The 13,907-nt window shown below is 41.8% G+C and overlaps 1 protein-coding gene across 3 annotated transcripts in view; it reads right to left on the reverse strand.

Annotated features, from left to right (window-relative positions):
- Positions 1–13,907, reverse strand: part of syt1a (synaptotagmin Ia) — a 337,362-nt gene that overhangs the window by 5,180 nt on the left and 318,275 nt on the right. For all 3 annotated transcript variants that reach the window (XM_049566896.1, XM_049566895.1, XM_049566898.1), the window contains one exon: positions 4,152–4,285. In XM_049566896.1, the coding sequence (XP_049422853.1) occupies positions 4,152–4,285 (134 nt within the window). The remainder of the gene's footprint in view (positions 1–4,151; positions 4,286–13,907) is intronic.

Raw genomic sequence — 13,907 nt, forward strand, 5'->3', positions numbered from 1 at the left:
GTGGGTCTTGCTCTGCCTTGGTTTTAATCTTGGCTTGGTCTTAACCCCTCAAAGTCTTGTATCAGTCTCGATACACTCTGGTCTTGGTCATGACTTGGTCTTGGTTTAGGTGGTCTTGACTACAACACTGCTACACGCTCAAAGCTGCTGTGTTCTACATTGTATTTCACAGACATCACCCGTCAATCAGTGTTGCTTAATGTTTTATTTGGTGAAGTTTAAGGTCCTGTGGGTTTTGAGCTGCTCATGTTAAAGACTATGTGTTTCTATTTCTTCCTAACAAAACATAAGGCTCTGTGTGGCTGAAAACTTTCCTGTCGAAAACCCATTGATCCTGAGTGGTTTTAACAGTATATTTAAAAGACCTGATAAACTGAGCAAAGTCTGCGCTCATTGTAGAGTAGTACAGTGTATATATTTGTGCATCAAGCTCTCTGAAACAATTCCTGGTTATTAGTTTAAGTAATATACTAATGCAGAGAATGAGGTTCTCCTTCAGACATTAATGTTGATTAACAGTAAGTGACACTCCAGACCAGGCCTCGCTTATTTCCAGAGCCAAACACAGCAGAATGTCTGATTACTCAGAGGTCTAAGACTCAGCCTCGGCATGTGTTTATTCAAAGGGACGCCGCGGAGAGGAGTGACCTGGGCATCAATCTCTGGCAGAGAATATGAATTAGTGCACAAAGAGCCCTGATTAAGTTTCGATCCACTGGCACACTGAGACGGGGATACTGCCACCTGCATGAGCTCAGAGCCTGTGTTGTTAAAGAGCATGCCTAATACGCCATGTAATGAAATACTGAGCAAGGTTCCCAGATGACTGGTTGGGGTTAGTTGGTCTTTAAAGGGACAGTTCACCCTCACATTGCTAATTGAATCACAGCTTTCTTTGGCTGCAAATTAGCAGGCTCTTTGGTTGATCATCAGCGACCTGTCAGTCTTGCTCTGCTGATTCTACTGTCCCGTCTGTGATTGATTTACCAATAATAATCACATTATGGACAACCATTCAAATCACATTTTAGAAAATAAGCCCAATATTTATTTATTATCTCCTAGAGGGAGATGAGACGACAAAATGAGATATCAAGCTCAGAAAGGAAATCTGTGTTCTCCCAAAATGTTAAACCATTTCTTTAAAATACACCGTTTAAATGTTTTCATCTTGGTTTGAAGAAAGGTATTCGCACATCAGCTGCTCCCTTTTACTTTTGTGTGTGGGATGTGTGACATACGGTGCACAGGCTGTTGTCAGTTACTGCGAAAACACACCCACAGCTGATTAATTCCCCCACATCTGTGATACCTGTGCACACCTGTGAAATGGGCGGAGCACTTTCTGTTGAAGCTCAATGTTGGAAATAATGATGCTGAACACTCTTGGCGAAGGTCCAGGAGGACTGAAACGCAAGTGTTACGAATGAATTGAGAAGCTGAGCAAGAGCAGTGTGCCAGATTTTCTGTTCAAAGCCAAAAAATAACTGGTTATATTTTTCTAAACCCATAAGATGTAAGACTTTCCCTGACAGTGACTTCCTGTAAAACCAGCAGGGGTCGGGATAATATTTTATAATATTTTGTTCATCTGAATTTGAGGGGATACTTCACTCGCAAAATGATGATTTGTATATCAATTACTCACCAAGTGTTACCTTGAATTTGAGACAAAATCGTTGTTTTTCTTGCATGCCTCTATGGTAATGGAAGAATCCAAAAATGAAGAAAACTCTTGATGAACTGAAGTCATAGGTGACCGCACTTACCAATAGCAAAACTCTATCAAAACATCTGTTTACCAACTCTCACACAACTCGTGCAGTATAATCCAAGTGTCAGATATCCAGTCGTATGCTCAGAACTTCTCAAACATGTACTTTTGTTAAAACATTCTGATTTAACACATCTTAGTACAAACAGTCTCATGCATGGCAGAGTAGCATTACTTTGAACTTTACCTAAGCAGAGCTTATACACATGCGCACACTCAGTGTTTAAATAGTAAGGTTTTAGCTAAATGCATGTGTTTGGGAAGAACCCAGCATACGACTGGATAAGTAAGACTTAGATTATTCAGCACGAGTTGTGTGAGAGTTTGTAAACGATTGTTTTGACGTAGTTTTACAGTTGGCCCCCATTTAATTAATTTCATAAAGAAAGTGGTTTTTTTGGATTCTGTCTTCACTGTGAAGGCATGTTAGAAACACAATTTCAAAATTTCAAAGTAACATGAAATAAGTCAATGATGCTAGCTGTGTCTCAATTCAGGGGCTGCAGCCTTTGAAGGATGCGACCTTTACGTTCAACGTCGGCCATGTCCTTTGAAGACCTCATCAGCCAAACCGAACGGTCTCCGAAATGGGGCGGTCTAGTCTGCAGAGGATTTCCTGGTTGCATCACCAATTGTTCTCGCCCTGACCCGTTGGCGTTACTGTTATCTAATTGTCATCGGCACCCAATGCATCTTGGGATAGGCTGGGCCACGAAGATTAATTAATCTAGTCGCGCTGATGTGACGCAATCGGTCTTCAAATGCGGCCTTCGAAGGCTGCAGCCCCTGAATTGAGACACAGCTATAGAAATGGACCTTTTTGCAGGTGAAGCGTTCTCTGAAATTCTCGCCATTATCTACCATGCGCTGAAGTCTAAAACTCCATCCTATTTATTTTTGTTTTTACTTCACTGAACTGCATAAAAAATAATTTGTTTTAAACCTTTAATTTGTGTTGTTTGATGGTGCTTCCTCATGTAGTGCATTTTCATTTAATGGATTTTACCCTTTATCTAAGCCCTGTCAACTGTCTTTGTGTTTAAAATGTGCTAAATAAATTAACTGATTTTTGTATATATTCAAAGTGTCAGAGTTAAGTCTTCTATGACCGACTCAAAAACTAGGAGTGAAAACAGCCTAGATTTGCTGCGAGTATGTCAGATAGATATAGATTAAAACAAATGAATCCTTATAGTGTCACTGAGTGCTGCAAAGCTGATTGTGTGTGTACTCAGTCAATAGTGCTAAGAAATAAAGCAATTAAAAGCAGTGATAGTTATTCCCACGCAATCCCTGAGACAATTAAAATCTTTACATTAATTACACAAACAGCCTCAAGGTCAAGTTTAACTCAAATCCAACACTCCGCCTCTGCAGATAAAAGCAGTCGATTTGCAGCTTTCTATAAGCAGTTGTATAATTCATCTGCCTGACAAATTGATTAACAAATTAAGCTGTATTTGTTTCCCCAGAACATCAGGCGCAAGTAATATTGTGGGCTGTAATTAAAAATCGCCTCAGTTTTAAGTATTTAAAATCAGATGTGGAGCAGCATGAGGCCTGTGGAGCTGTCAGTGTTTGAATAGTCCATTGGTTTAACATTCACTACAGCCTCTTTAAGAAGCTGCTGTTTGACTGATTGGTCTCACTCAAATTAAGAATGTTTTTAACTCGCCTTCAGGAGAACGTTCAATACAGCTAATCAATGATCAGTTTATGATTCAATCAGTGGCACTAATAATTATTTAACCTGGCTCTTAATGATGAGATAAGAAATACATACTTGTATCAGCAGCATTAAATAAGGGCTTGATGTGGACGGGGTTGATTGGGATCAACACATTTTAAATTGAATCTGAGGCTCATGGACCCAAACCCGCGATTTGTAAGCTGTGACAGGCTTAATCAATTTGACTCAATTACTGTCTTGCCTGAAGAGATAATGTTGTTCATCGCTATTCCTTTCTGGCACTGTTTGTGCATTCTTCATCCTTTGCTTCATGACGTTCTGGAGAAATATTCATGCTTTACTTCTCCTTTGACTTTGATTCAATGCAGTTGTTGCACTCAAATCATTGTAAGAAATGCAACAAATAGCAGTGAGATACACGCCACAGGCAATAAGAAGTGCAGAGAATAATATCCACAGAGGAATTGGCTTGTCAAATTGCAAAACTGAGGCTGATTTAAACTGAAGTGCCTTTGATTATACTGTTATGATGAAAAGCCTCTAAACTGATTATTTGGCAAATGAGCTCCCACTTATCAATTGTTTCTAAGCAAGCAAATGTTTGCTGGGTCTTACAGTACAGTCCATCCCTTGTGTACAGCACCTTCGATATTTTATAAACAGCTCTGTGAATTGGTGAGTACGTACCTGGATTTGTTCAAATGGGACTTCAAAGCTAAAGGACTCGTTGTAGTAAGGGTTGAGGGTGTTCTTCTTGATTGTCGTCTTCTTCTTCTTCAGCCTCTTGCCGTTTTGCATCAGGTGGATCTTCACGTATGGATCTGCAGAGAAAAAGTAAAGAACATAATTTAACATTTGTGCCTCTCATGATGCTCTTTTTTTATATTCCTCCTCCATGTGTCTTTCCTTCAACAGATTATAAGAGTTAGTCCTGTGTTAACTGATTTTTTGGCCACTTGGGGGCAGTAGAACAAGCTGTAAACACAACACTAACATATTATGATAAATGGTAAATGGACTAGTGCCTTTCTAGTCTTCTGACCACTTTACACTGCTAGTCAAATTCATCCATTCACACACACATTCATACACTGGTGGCCGAGGCTACCTGCTACTCAGTTTTTAACACACTCACACACTGATGGAGCAGCCACTGGGAGCAATCTGGGATTCAGTATCTTGCTCAAGGATACTACTGGACGACCCGCTCTACCTTCTGAGCCACAGCCGCCCCAAGGGCTTATCACTTCGATATGAGAGCTGTACCATGACACAAGTTCAACAGAGCTAAGCCTTTTTGTGCCTTTGCTAGCGCGACAAACCCTAAAACCCCACGAACAGTTAAAAGGTACCATGAAGGTGGTTATCGACCTGTTCTGTTATCCCAGGCTTTCTTGCTCAGACAGACTCGTGTTCCCATGAATTGAATCAAATGACACCTTTAAAACTGATCTACTGTGTGCCGCATACTTCTGCCTTTGAAGAATACTAAAAATTACTACCGTTTTTTTTTTTTAGCTTCTGCCTTGTCAGGACAGAGTTAAGCATGAAAGGGGTAAAGAGAAGGGATGACATGCAGCAAATGGCAAAGGGCTGGAATCAATCCCACGGCTGCTGCGGCAAGGACAATTGTACATCCCTTTGTAGAAAGGGCGGGGGGCTACTGATCCACTCGGCGCCCTAAAAAGCAACACTGTTGGTTCAATTAAGATGAGAGAGGAGCGCTGGCTTAAAACTACTAACTGTGTAAATTCACCAGTGAACATATTTATTGTATCACTCTGTTCATTTCTAATGCAACAACTCCACAAACTACAGCTCTTAAACTTTAAACATGATGTAGCAGATTTAAACATTATACTCATAGCTGAATTTACGCGCTGACACTGTCTTATAATGACAGATTTGTGAAAATCACTTTAGTTTTTGGGAAAATTAAAGTGAAATGAATTATCTATGATAAATACCAATAAACTAATCAATTTCCTTATTAGTGTTTTATTTGCTGTAATATACCAGGAGTGTAAAATGGACTTAACGTTATGTCTTGCTTTGAAGAAATTATAATATGTTCTGCATCACTGATATACTCTGAGGTCCCACGGCAAAAATAAATAAATAGGGACGTCGGTGGCTTAGTGGATAGAGCAGGTGCCCCATGTACAAGGCTGTTGCTGCAGCGGCCTGGGTTCGACTCCAGCCTGTGGCCTTTGCTGAATGTCATTCCTACACTTGTCTTTCCTATCAATTAAAGGCAAAACTGCCCAAAAAAATCTTCGTCTTCGTCTTCGTCTTCGTCGTCCTCCGCTTATCCGGGTCCGGTTCGTGGGGGCAGCAGCCTCAGCAAGGAAGCCCAGACAGTCCTCTCCCCAGCCACTTCCATCAGCTCTTCCGCGGGAACCCCGAGGCGTTCCCAGGCCAGCCGGGTGATGTAGTCCCTCCAGCGTGTCCTGGGGCGGCCCCGAGGTCTCCTCCCGGTTGGACATGCCCGAAACACCTCCCAAGGGAGGCGCCCAGAAGGCATCCTTACCAGATGCCCGAACCACCTCAACTGGCTCCTCTCGATGTGGAGGAGCAGTGGCTCTACTCCGAGTCCCTCCCGAATGTCTGAGCTCCTCACCCTATCCCTAAGGCTGAGCCCAGCCACCCTGCGGAGGAAACTCATTTCGGCCGCTTGTATTCGCGATCTCATTCTTTCGGTCACTACCCAGAGCTTGTGAACATAGGTGAGGGTTGGAACGAAGATCGACCGGTAAATCGAGAGCTTCGCTTTCTGGCCAAGCTCCCTTTTCACCACAACGGACCGGTTAAGCGCCCGCATCACTGCTGACGCTGCCCCAATCCGCCTGTCAATCTCCCGCTCCATCCTACCCTCACTCGTGAACAAGATCCCGAGATACTTAAACTCCTCCACCTGAGGAAGGACCTCCCCCCTGACCTGGAGTGGGCAATCCACCCTTTTCCGGCTGAGGACCATGGCCTTGGACTTGGAGGTGCTGATTCTCATCCCAGCCGCTTCACACTCGGCTGCGAACCGCCCCAGTGAGAGCTGGAGGTCACTGTTCGATGGAGCTAGGAGGACCACGTCATCTGCAAAAAGCAGGGACGAGATTCTCCCATCACCGAACCTGACACCCTCCACCACTCGGCTGCGCCTAGAAATTCTGTCCATAAAAGTTATGAACAGAACCGGTGACAAAGGGCAGCCCTGGCGGAGTCCAACCCTCACCAGGAACAGGTCAGACTTACTGCCAGCCACGCGAACCAGACTCATGCTCCTTCGGTACAGGGACTGGATGGCCCTTAGCAAGGGGCCACCAACCCCATACTCCCGGAGCACCCCCCACAGGATGCCCCTGGGGACACGGTCATAAGCCTTCTCCAAATCCACAAAACTGGAGGCCAGATGAGATATTTAATCCCTCCAGTGTGTCCTGGGTCTGCCCAGGGCCTCCTACCAGTGGGACGTGCCCAGAACAGCTCTAAAATTAGGCGCCCAGGAGGATCCTGATCAGATGCCCAAACCACCTCAACTGACCCCTTTCTACACGAAGGAGCAGCAGCTCTACTCCGCTCTACTCTACTCCAGCCACCCCACAGAGGAAACTCATTTCGGCCATTTGTATCCACAATCTCATTCTTGCGGTCACTACCCAGAGCTCATGACCATAGGTGAGGGTTCTGACGTAGATGGAGCAGTATTGAAAGTTGGCGATTGTTAAACCAAAACAATGAGCTGAAGGCCGCCAAAGACCTCCACAGAGCTGAGGGAAAATGCAGTTGAGTGATAATTCTCTGCGACGGCACCATTATGAGCAACATTTTATCCATTGTTAATATAAAAACATTGATTACAGCAGCTTTAAACAAACCTTCAAACCTACATTACTGATATTTTTGACAGTCCTTGAGTGATACCTCCAGTGCAAGTGATGGGCAGTGGTTATAAGTGGCCATGAGAGTCCTGTGTGTTTACATCACTCAGCTAACCTTCCCAGTTCAAGAGCCTCATTTTCATCTGTCCGAACATCATCTCAAGTGGCACCCGAGTGTTCTGCTTCTTCCGTCCTCATCCACTCTCTGGCAATCAGGTGGAGTGTGTGTTGGAAAACAGCAAACCGCCCATCGCTTTCATTTACGGCGTGACGCTACTCCTCCTGATTTGTTTATATTCTCCAAATTGTCATCAAAATGAAACTGGAGAAGAGGAGAGTTGGCGTCTTTGTTTGGGCTCCGAGAACAAACTGACACGAGGGTGGGCAGCAATCGTCTTTCAAATTGAAATACCAAGTCTTTTGGCTTTAATTGGGCCATTAAGGGGACAAGGTGAGGCTGTTCAAGTTGCACAAAGACATCCTAATCAGTCCAAAATGTGGGCAGATGAAGAATGGAATAAGTTCCTCTGTAATTTTCAGAGGCGTATAAAAATGATCCAAGAGAAAAATGAGAATTCAATAATTACTGTGGTTTAAAGAATATGCAATCTTCCTATTCAATCACACTTTTTCCTCACTAAATACAATCTACTGATGCAGTTATCTGTTCTTTATTGATTTAGAAACTCAGAAATGCACATTGTTACACATCATTTAAATGTTACTGAGGAGGAATAGACATCATCTTTTAATTGTTGATTAGAGCTGAAGGTCTTATACTTCCTGTTACCCATAATACATGGGACATTGTTACAGTCAACTTGGCAGTATGCAGCAGTCTGATTTCTTCGTGTACATGAAGAGCATTAATAGATAATCATGGCTGATTTCTTAGGCATGTATCTGGGTAATCAGGTTTCTATTTGTGCACATATGCATAAAGACTTCACAGAGTTAAAGCATTGCTGTTTATAGAAACCTGATCACTGACCTGAACACAGATTTACAGTTACTAGGTTACAGTACATGTAAGTGTATCGTCCAATTTTCCAAGCAACCTGATTTCTCTGGGTTACCTGATTTCTTGGGTGCATGTCAACATAGTGAATGTAGAAATTACAGATCTATAAAAGGTCACTAGATGCTGCCCTAAGAAAAACTATTGGTTTTACTGAAGTGAACATAAAAACTTTCACCTTCTCTGTTAAAGCATAGAGTAAATATTTATTTCCTAGAATAAATTATGGCCTCAGTAGTTTTTACTTGTTTTTAGCAGAATGATAGTAAGTAAAGTGGAAAATGACTTTGGTGAGATACGACCTTACAGGTCATCTTTTACTAGCACAAAGTCAGACCCATATTTACGTTTTTTGTTAGGCGGCGACCTCTAGTGGTCATAGTAATTATTACAGAAGCAAAGGAGGAAGTCAGGCAACGTAGTATAAAGAGCATCAATTCCACGTAGGGCAGGAGGAGGGGGGGTGGACAGGACAAACAAACACAGGACTTTCATCCAGGAGACTGTTGTACGTATGCCGATGACACACAACTCTATATCTCAGTGTCATCACATGACTACAGTCCCTTACTCTCATTGAGTAACTGTATTCATCAAATCAATGACTGGATGTGCCAGAATTTCAATCCAGAAAAATCCAGAAAAGACAGTGTTAATTTTTGGCCCTAAAAATGAAAAAGCAAAGCTCAGCACCCACCTTGGCTCTATGTCATTGACAGCTACAAATCAAGCCAGAAATCTTGGTGTTATTAATGACTCAGACCTGAACTTCAACAGCCATTTAAAGTTTATTACTATATCTGCCCATTACCACCTGAAAAACATAGCTAGAATTAAGGGGTTTCTGTCTAAACAAGACATGGAAAAACTTATTCATGCATTCATTTTTAGTAGGTTGGATTATTGCAATGGCATATTTACAAAAAATCTGCTGCAGCTGATTCAGAACGCTGCCGCCAGAGTCCTTACAAACACCAGGAAACTGGACCATATTATACCGGTCATTAAATCGCTACACTGGCTTCCTGTGAGTCAAAGAATAGACTGTAAAATCTTACTGCTGGTCTACAAAGCCTTAAATGGTCTCGGACCAAAATACATGCTTGATCTACTGGTTCCCTACGAAGCATCCAGACCCCCTAGGTCATCTGGAACTGGTTTGTTGTGTGTTCCAAGAACAAGAACCAAGCAAGGTGAGGCAGCATTCAGTTATTATGCTCCTCACCTGTGGAACAAACTTCCTGTAGATCTGAGGTCTGCTCAAACTGTCAGCTCCTTTAAATCAGGGCTAAAAACACTATTGTTTACTGAAGCGTACTCTTAGATTAAATACTTACCTGCTGTATTCTACTGCCCGTACTTTTTAACTACACACTGCTGATTTATGCCTTTTATTATTCTACTTCTTACTGCTCTTAGATGCAATGTATTGAGCCTGTTTTTATTTCATCTTACTGTATTTTATTATCACTATCATTCTCAATCTCTATTTCCCTTTTTAATCGACTGTTTTTATTGTTTTAAATTGTGTCTTGTTGCTTTTAATGTCTCTGTAAAGCACTTTGAATTACCTTGTGGTGAATTGTGCTATACAAATAAACTTGCCTTGCCTTGCCTTGTTGTTTGTGTCCCATAACGGAGCATCACGCACTACAGGATATTTTCAAGATTATCATGGCAGAGGGATCATGACTGCAACACCTCACAGCAGATGTCAACAAAACAGAAACTGATGCGGCGCAACAAGTTGTTGTAAAGTGAACAATGCTTTGCAATGAGACAAACAAAAGCAGAAGGCTTAACGAGTCTGGATAAGAACCGGTTTGGAGACAGGTTAATACTGGTTGTCTATTCTTCAACAAGATCTGAAGGTGAGATTTTAAGTGTCAGTTTTAATACCTTTCAACAGTACTGTGCTACTGTAGCTAACAGTAACATCAAGGGCTAGAATGTTTACCATCACTTGAAAACACTGCCAGTTGTTCTGAACTGAGGTAATCATAACCATAATCATCCAGATTTTGATTCCTAAATATCAAACATGTTTGAAATTATCAGGACTTCCCTAAGGTGTGAGCAGGTTGGGGGGGGTTTAAGACACCTCTCACATCACTGTATAATCTGAGCCAAACATCTGTGTTGACCCAGACTGGATTTCTCCTCCAGCTGTCAGGTGGGGTGAATTGGGGATAAATCATCCCAAAACACCTGCAGTCTGAGCCCGGCTTAAGCCAAACCATGATCCTTTTTTCGAAGCCGAACCAAGGAGCTTTGCTGCCTAAACCTTATCATGTAATTTTGATGCAACTGTGACCTTCTGACAACTTCAACCACGTGTTTAAAACAGCAACCGTTCATTGTTGTAAAGGAACAATTCTGTCATCCACAGTTAGGGGTTCCTATATAGAAAACGCTCCACTGCATCGTAATCAGAAGACAGAAAAATACGACCTATGTAGCCGTATGGGTCGAGGACTTGTTGTTTTGTGCGTGTGTTTGATTGACATGATTATCAGCTTCTTAAAGTCAGCTGTGGAGGCTTCGTCTTTGCCCCTCAGAAGTGGTTTTCTACAGTTTGAGTTTATCAACACTTATTATGACATAAATATGATGGAACTCTGCAAAACAGCAAAAACAGACATGTCTCATTATAAATAAATGAACACAAATAAAAATAAATGAACACATAAAACAGGCCGTGATGTGCAGTGTGAAAAAATGTCGACCAGATTGTGCAAAACTTTGGTTCCACATGTGAAGACTGCATAATGACGCTTAATGATCTCCAATCCCCAAGCTCACTAACATGACGACTATACAAGCTATAGGGGAAAATCTAATGAAACCACTTTGTGTCATTTATCATTTAAGACAACACGCTGCTTGAGAGAGACAAAAACAAATAACCACAATAATCTCGGAGATGCTAATGAGGTAGTCCCTCGCCTGAGGCTAACAACATCCCCCCTAACTACTGAACCTTGGAGCTGTGCACTGAAATGAATAAGGGCTAAGACTCTGGATCAGAGCTTATAATTAGTTGTTGAAACACTGCTTGCTCTGATAATCTGGTTTTATCTCTGGATCCCATATGCACAAAGTCTTTATAGTGTTTCATGTTTTTTGATGTGTGGGCGACACTGGAAAATATCTCTGTTTTTAGCTGGAACATTGTGGGATTTCTAGCAACGGCAAATACTGAACAAGCTTAGCTCCCTTAATCTTTTATCCAATTTAGGGGGATAAGGACCTGATTGAAGACTTGTGGGCTCGACCAGGGCGGCTGACATGAATATAGGGAAAGAGGGAAAGCCACACAAACAGAGGGAGAAAAGCAGGTGGAATAAATAGATGACAGAGACATGAGTGAAAAGGTAACAGGCTCCTAATGGAGTGGGTGGCCATTATTACTCTCCTGCTGAGAAGAGCTGGAGTGCTGGGATGAGAAAAACAGTGGATGAGGGCTGTTGTGTGCATGTTGTCATAATAAATCCAACAGTATCTAAATGAGGAACTTCTCCAGCCTCGACTAGTGGGTTTCAAACAGCAGTGTGAGCCCTTTAGACACTGGTTTTATTCGTCAGATCAGTGTCTCAGATTCAAAACTTAGACCTCAAAGCTTTAAAGTTTGGAACTTTTTTCAACTTAAGTTAAAATCTTTCAATTCTTAGAGCTGTTCTGTCGAGTTTCTGCACTGAACTCGCACAAATCAGTTGCCATTACTGTCACATTCAACTGCCCTTGGATTATCTGCATGAATGAACCTTCTGCAGGTTTTCTTTGTTTGATCAGCCACGGGAGGCCTTTATGTTCATAGAAACTCCTCTGTTCTATTTCTGCTCATTTGAAGCTAATCTAGGCATAGGCAGACCTCTGTCTCATCAAGTTCACACAAGTCTGAAAAAAGTCAAGCACAAAAGCTGGGATGGTAAAGGGCAATGAGGGTCTAGACAAGGAATCCGTGATTTCTGCTCCCTGAATTAGGAAAAAAACCCAACAAATTTAAAGACATTTCAAAATGGGAACAGTAATCACATTTTATGTTTGCGAACACAATCAAGGAACAATTGTTTGTATGCTGACCTCGCCCCCTGTTACTGTTGCCCATCAAGCTTTTCCTTCTTGCACGTCACATATGCAGTTCACAATGATAACGGTGGCATTTTAGAAACAATGGGTCCTTGATTTAAGGCAGAGGTACACAAAAGAAGGCTTCTCATTTCCAGCTGATGACTATTGATTTTGCCGGCTGAAATGACAACTGTCGCTGGCAATATCATCAGCCATAGCTATGGCAGGGTAATGTTAGCTTCCTGAGATGAAAACTCCATCTCTGACTCACTCACAATAAAACAAGAATCATGTAAAGTAGGATTCTGAATGTATGCACTTGATTGCTAAACACATGATGTCGGACTGAAATGAGTCACATCCTGGGCAAGAAGTCAGTGCTCTCACTAGTTGATGATACATGTAAGACACATGGAAATGAAGAAACAGAACTGGTCTTGTTTTGCAGAAAAAAGCCATAAAATCCTAGTAGTATAAATAGCCTTTGATATGGAAAAATATTACAACTTACAACAAGCTTGCTCTTACAAGAGAAAAGAGTTGCGAGTCCAGATGCTGGAGTGTAAATTCCTACAAATCCATTAAGCATCAGGACAGAGCTGCTAACGGTGGAGGAATACTACACACTGGATACTCCAGTTGTGAATAACGCCTGTTAACGTACCCTGCAACCACACAAAAGTTAGTTAGTTAATGAAATGGGAACTAGAGGCCTTAGGAATGACTCTACGTTACAAGTTTGGTCAGTAAGCTAGTCAGCAGAGCATGCTAACAATTGCAATTCAGACTAGAATTGATAAACACACAGTATAAATCTTTAACTTTTGCATTTTTGGGCTTTGGAAAGAAGGTAAAAAAAGACAGAAGATCTGTATAACCAGCACAGCTTCAAGGTGAGCACCCAAAGTCGGTGTCACCAATTCAGTATCTGAAACATCACCTCTTCTGTTGCAGAGACATGCTGTTGAATAATGGCCAGAAAAGTGTTTTTGCAGAACTTTATGATGTCACAGTGAAGTTGACCCTTGACCTTTTAGATATAAAATGTCACCACTTCATCACAGCATCCTCTTGGATATTTGTAGGAAGTTTTGCCATAATTAGTGTATGAGTTTTTGAGTTACGGCCAAAAACATGTCATGCTGACCTTGACCTTTGACCTTCGACCAGCAACTTCTAGCCAGTTCATTCTTAAGTCCAAGAGGACATTTGTGTTGAATCTGAAGAAATTCCTTTTTGGTGTTCTTGAGATATCATGTTCTCAAGAATGAGACAGACAAGGTCAATGTGACCCTGACCTTTGATGTATGACGACCAAAATCTAATCAGTTCATTGTGGGGTGCCAGTGAATGTTTGTGCCAAACTTGGGGAAAAAAAAAAACCTCAAGGTGTTTTTGAGATATCATGTTTACAAGAATAAGTAGGATGCAAGGTCACATTGACCTTGATCTTCAACCACCATAATCTAATCAGGTTAT

The sequence above is a fragment of the Epinephelus fuscoguttatus genome, linkage group LG22 (genome assembly GCF_011397635.1).
Source record: "Epinephelus fuscoguttatus linkage group LG22, E.fuscoguttatus.final_Chr_v1".
Lineage (NCBI taxonomy): Eukaryota > Metazoa > Chordata > Actinopteri > Perciformes > Serranidae > Epinephelus > Epinephelus fuscoguttatus.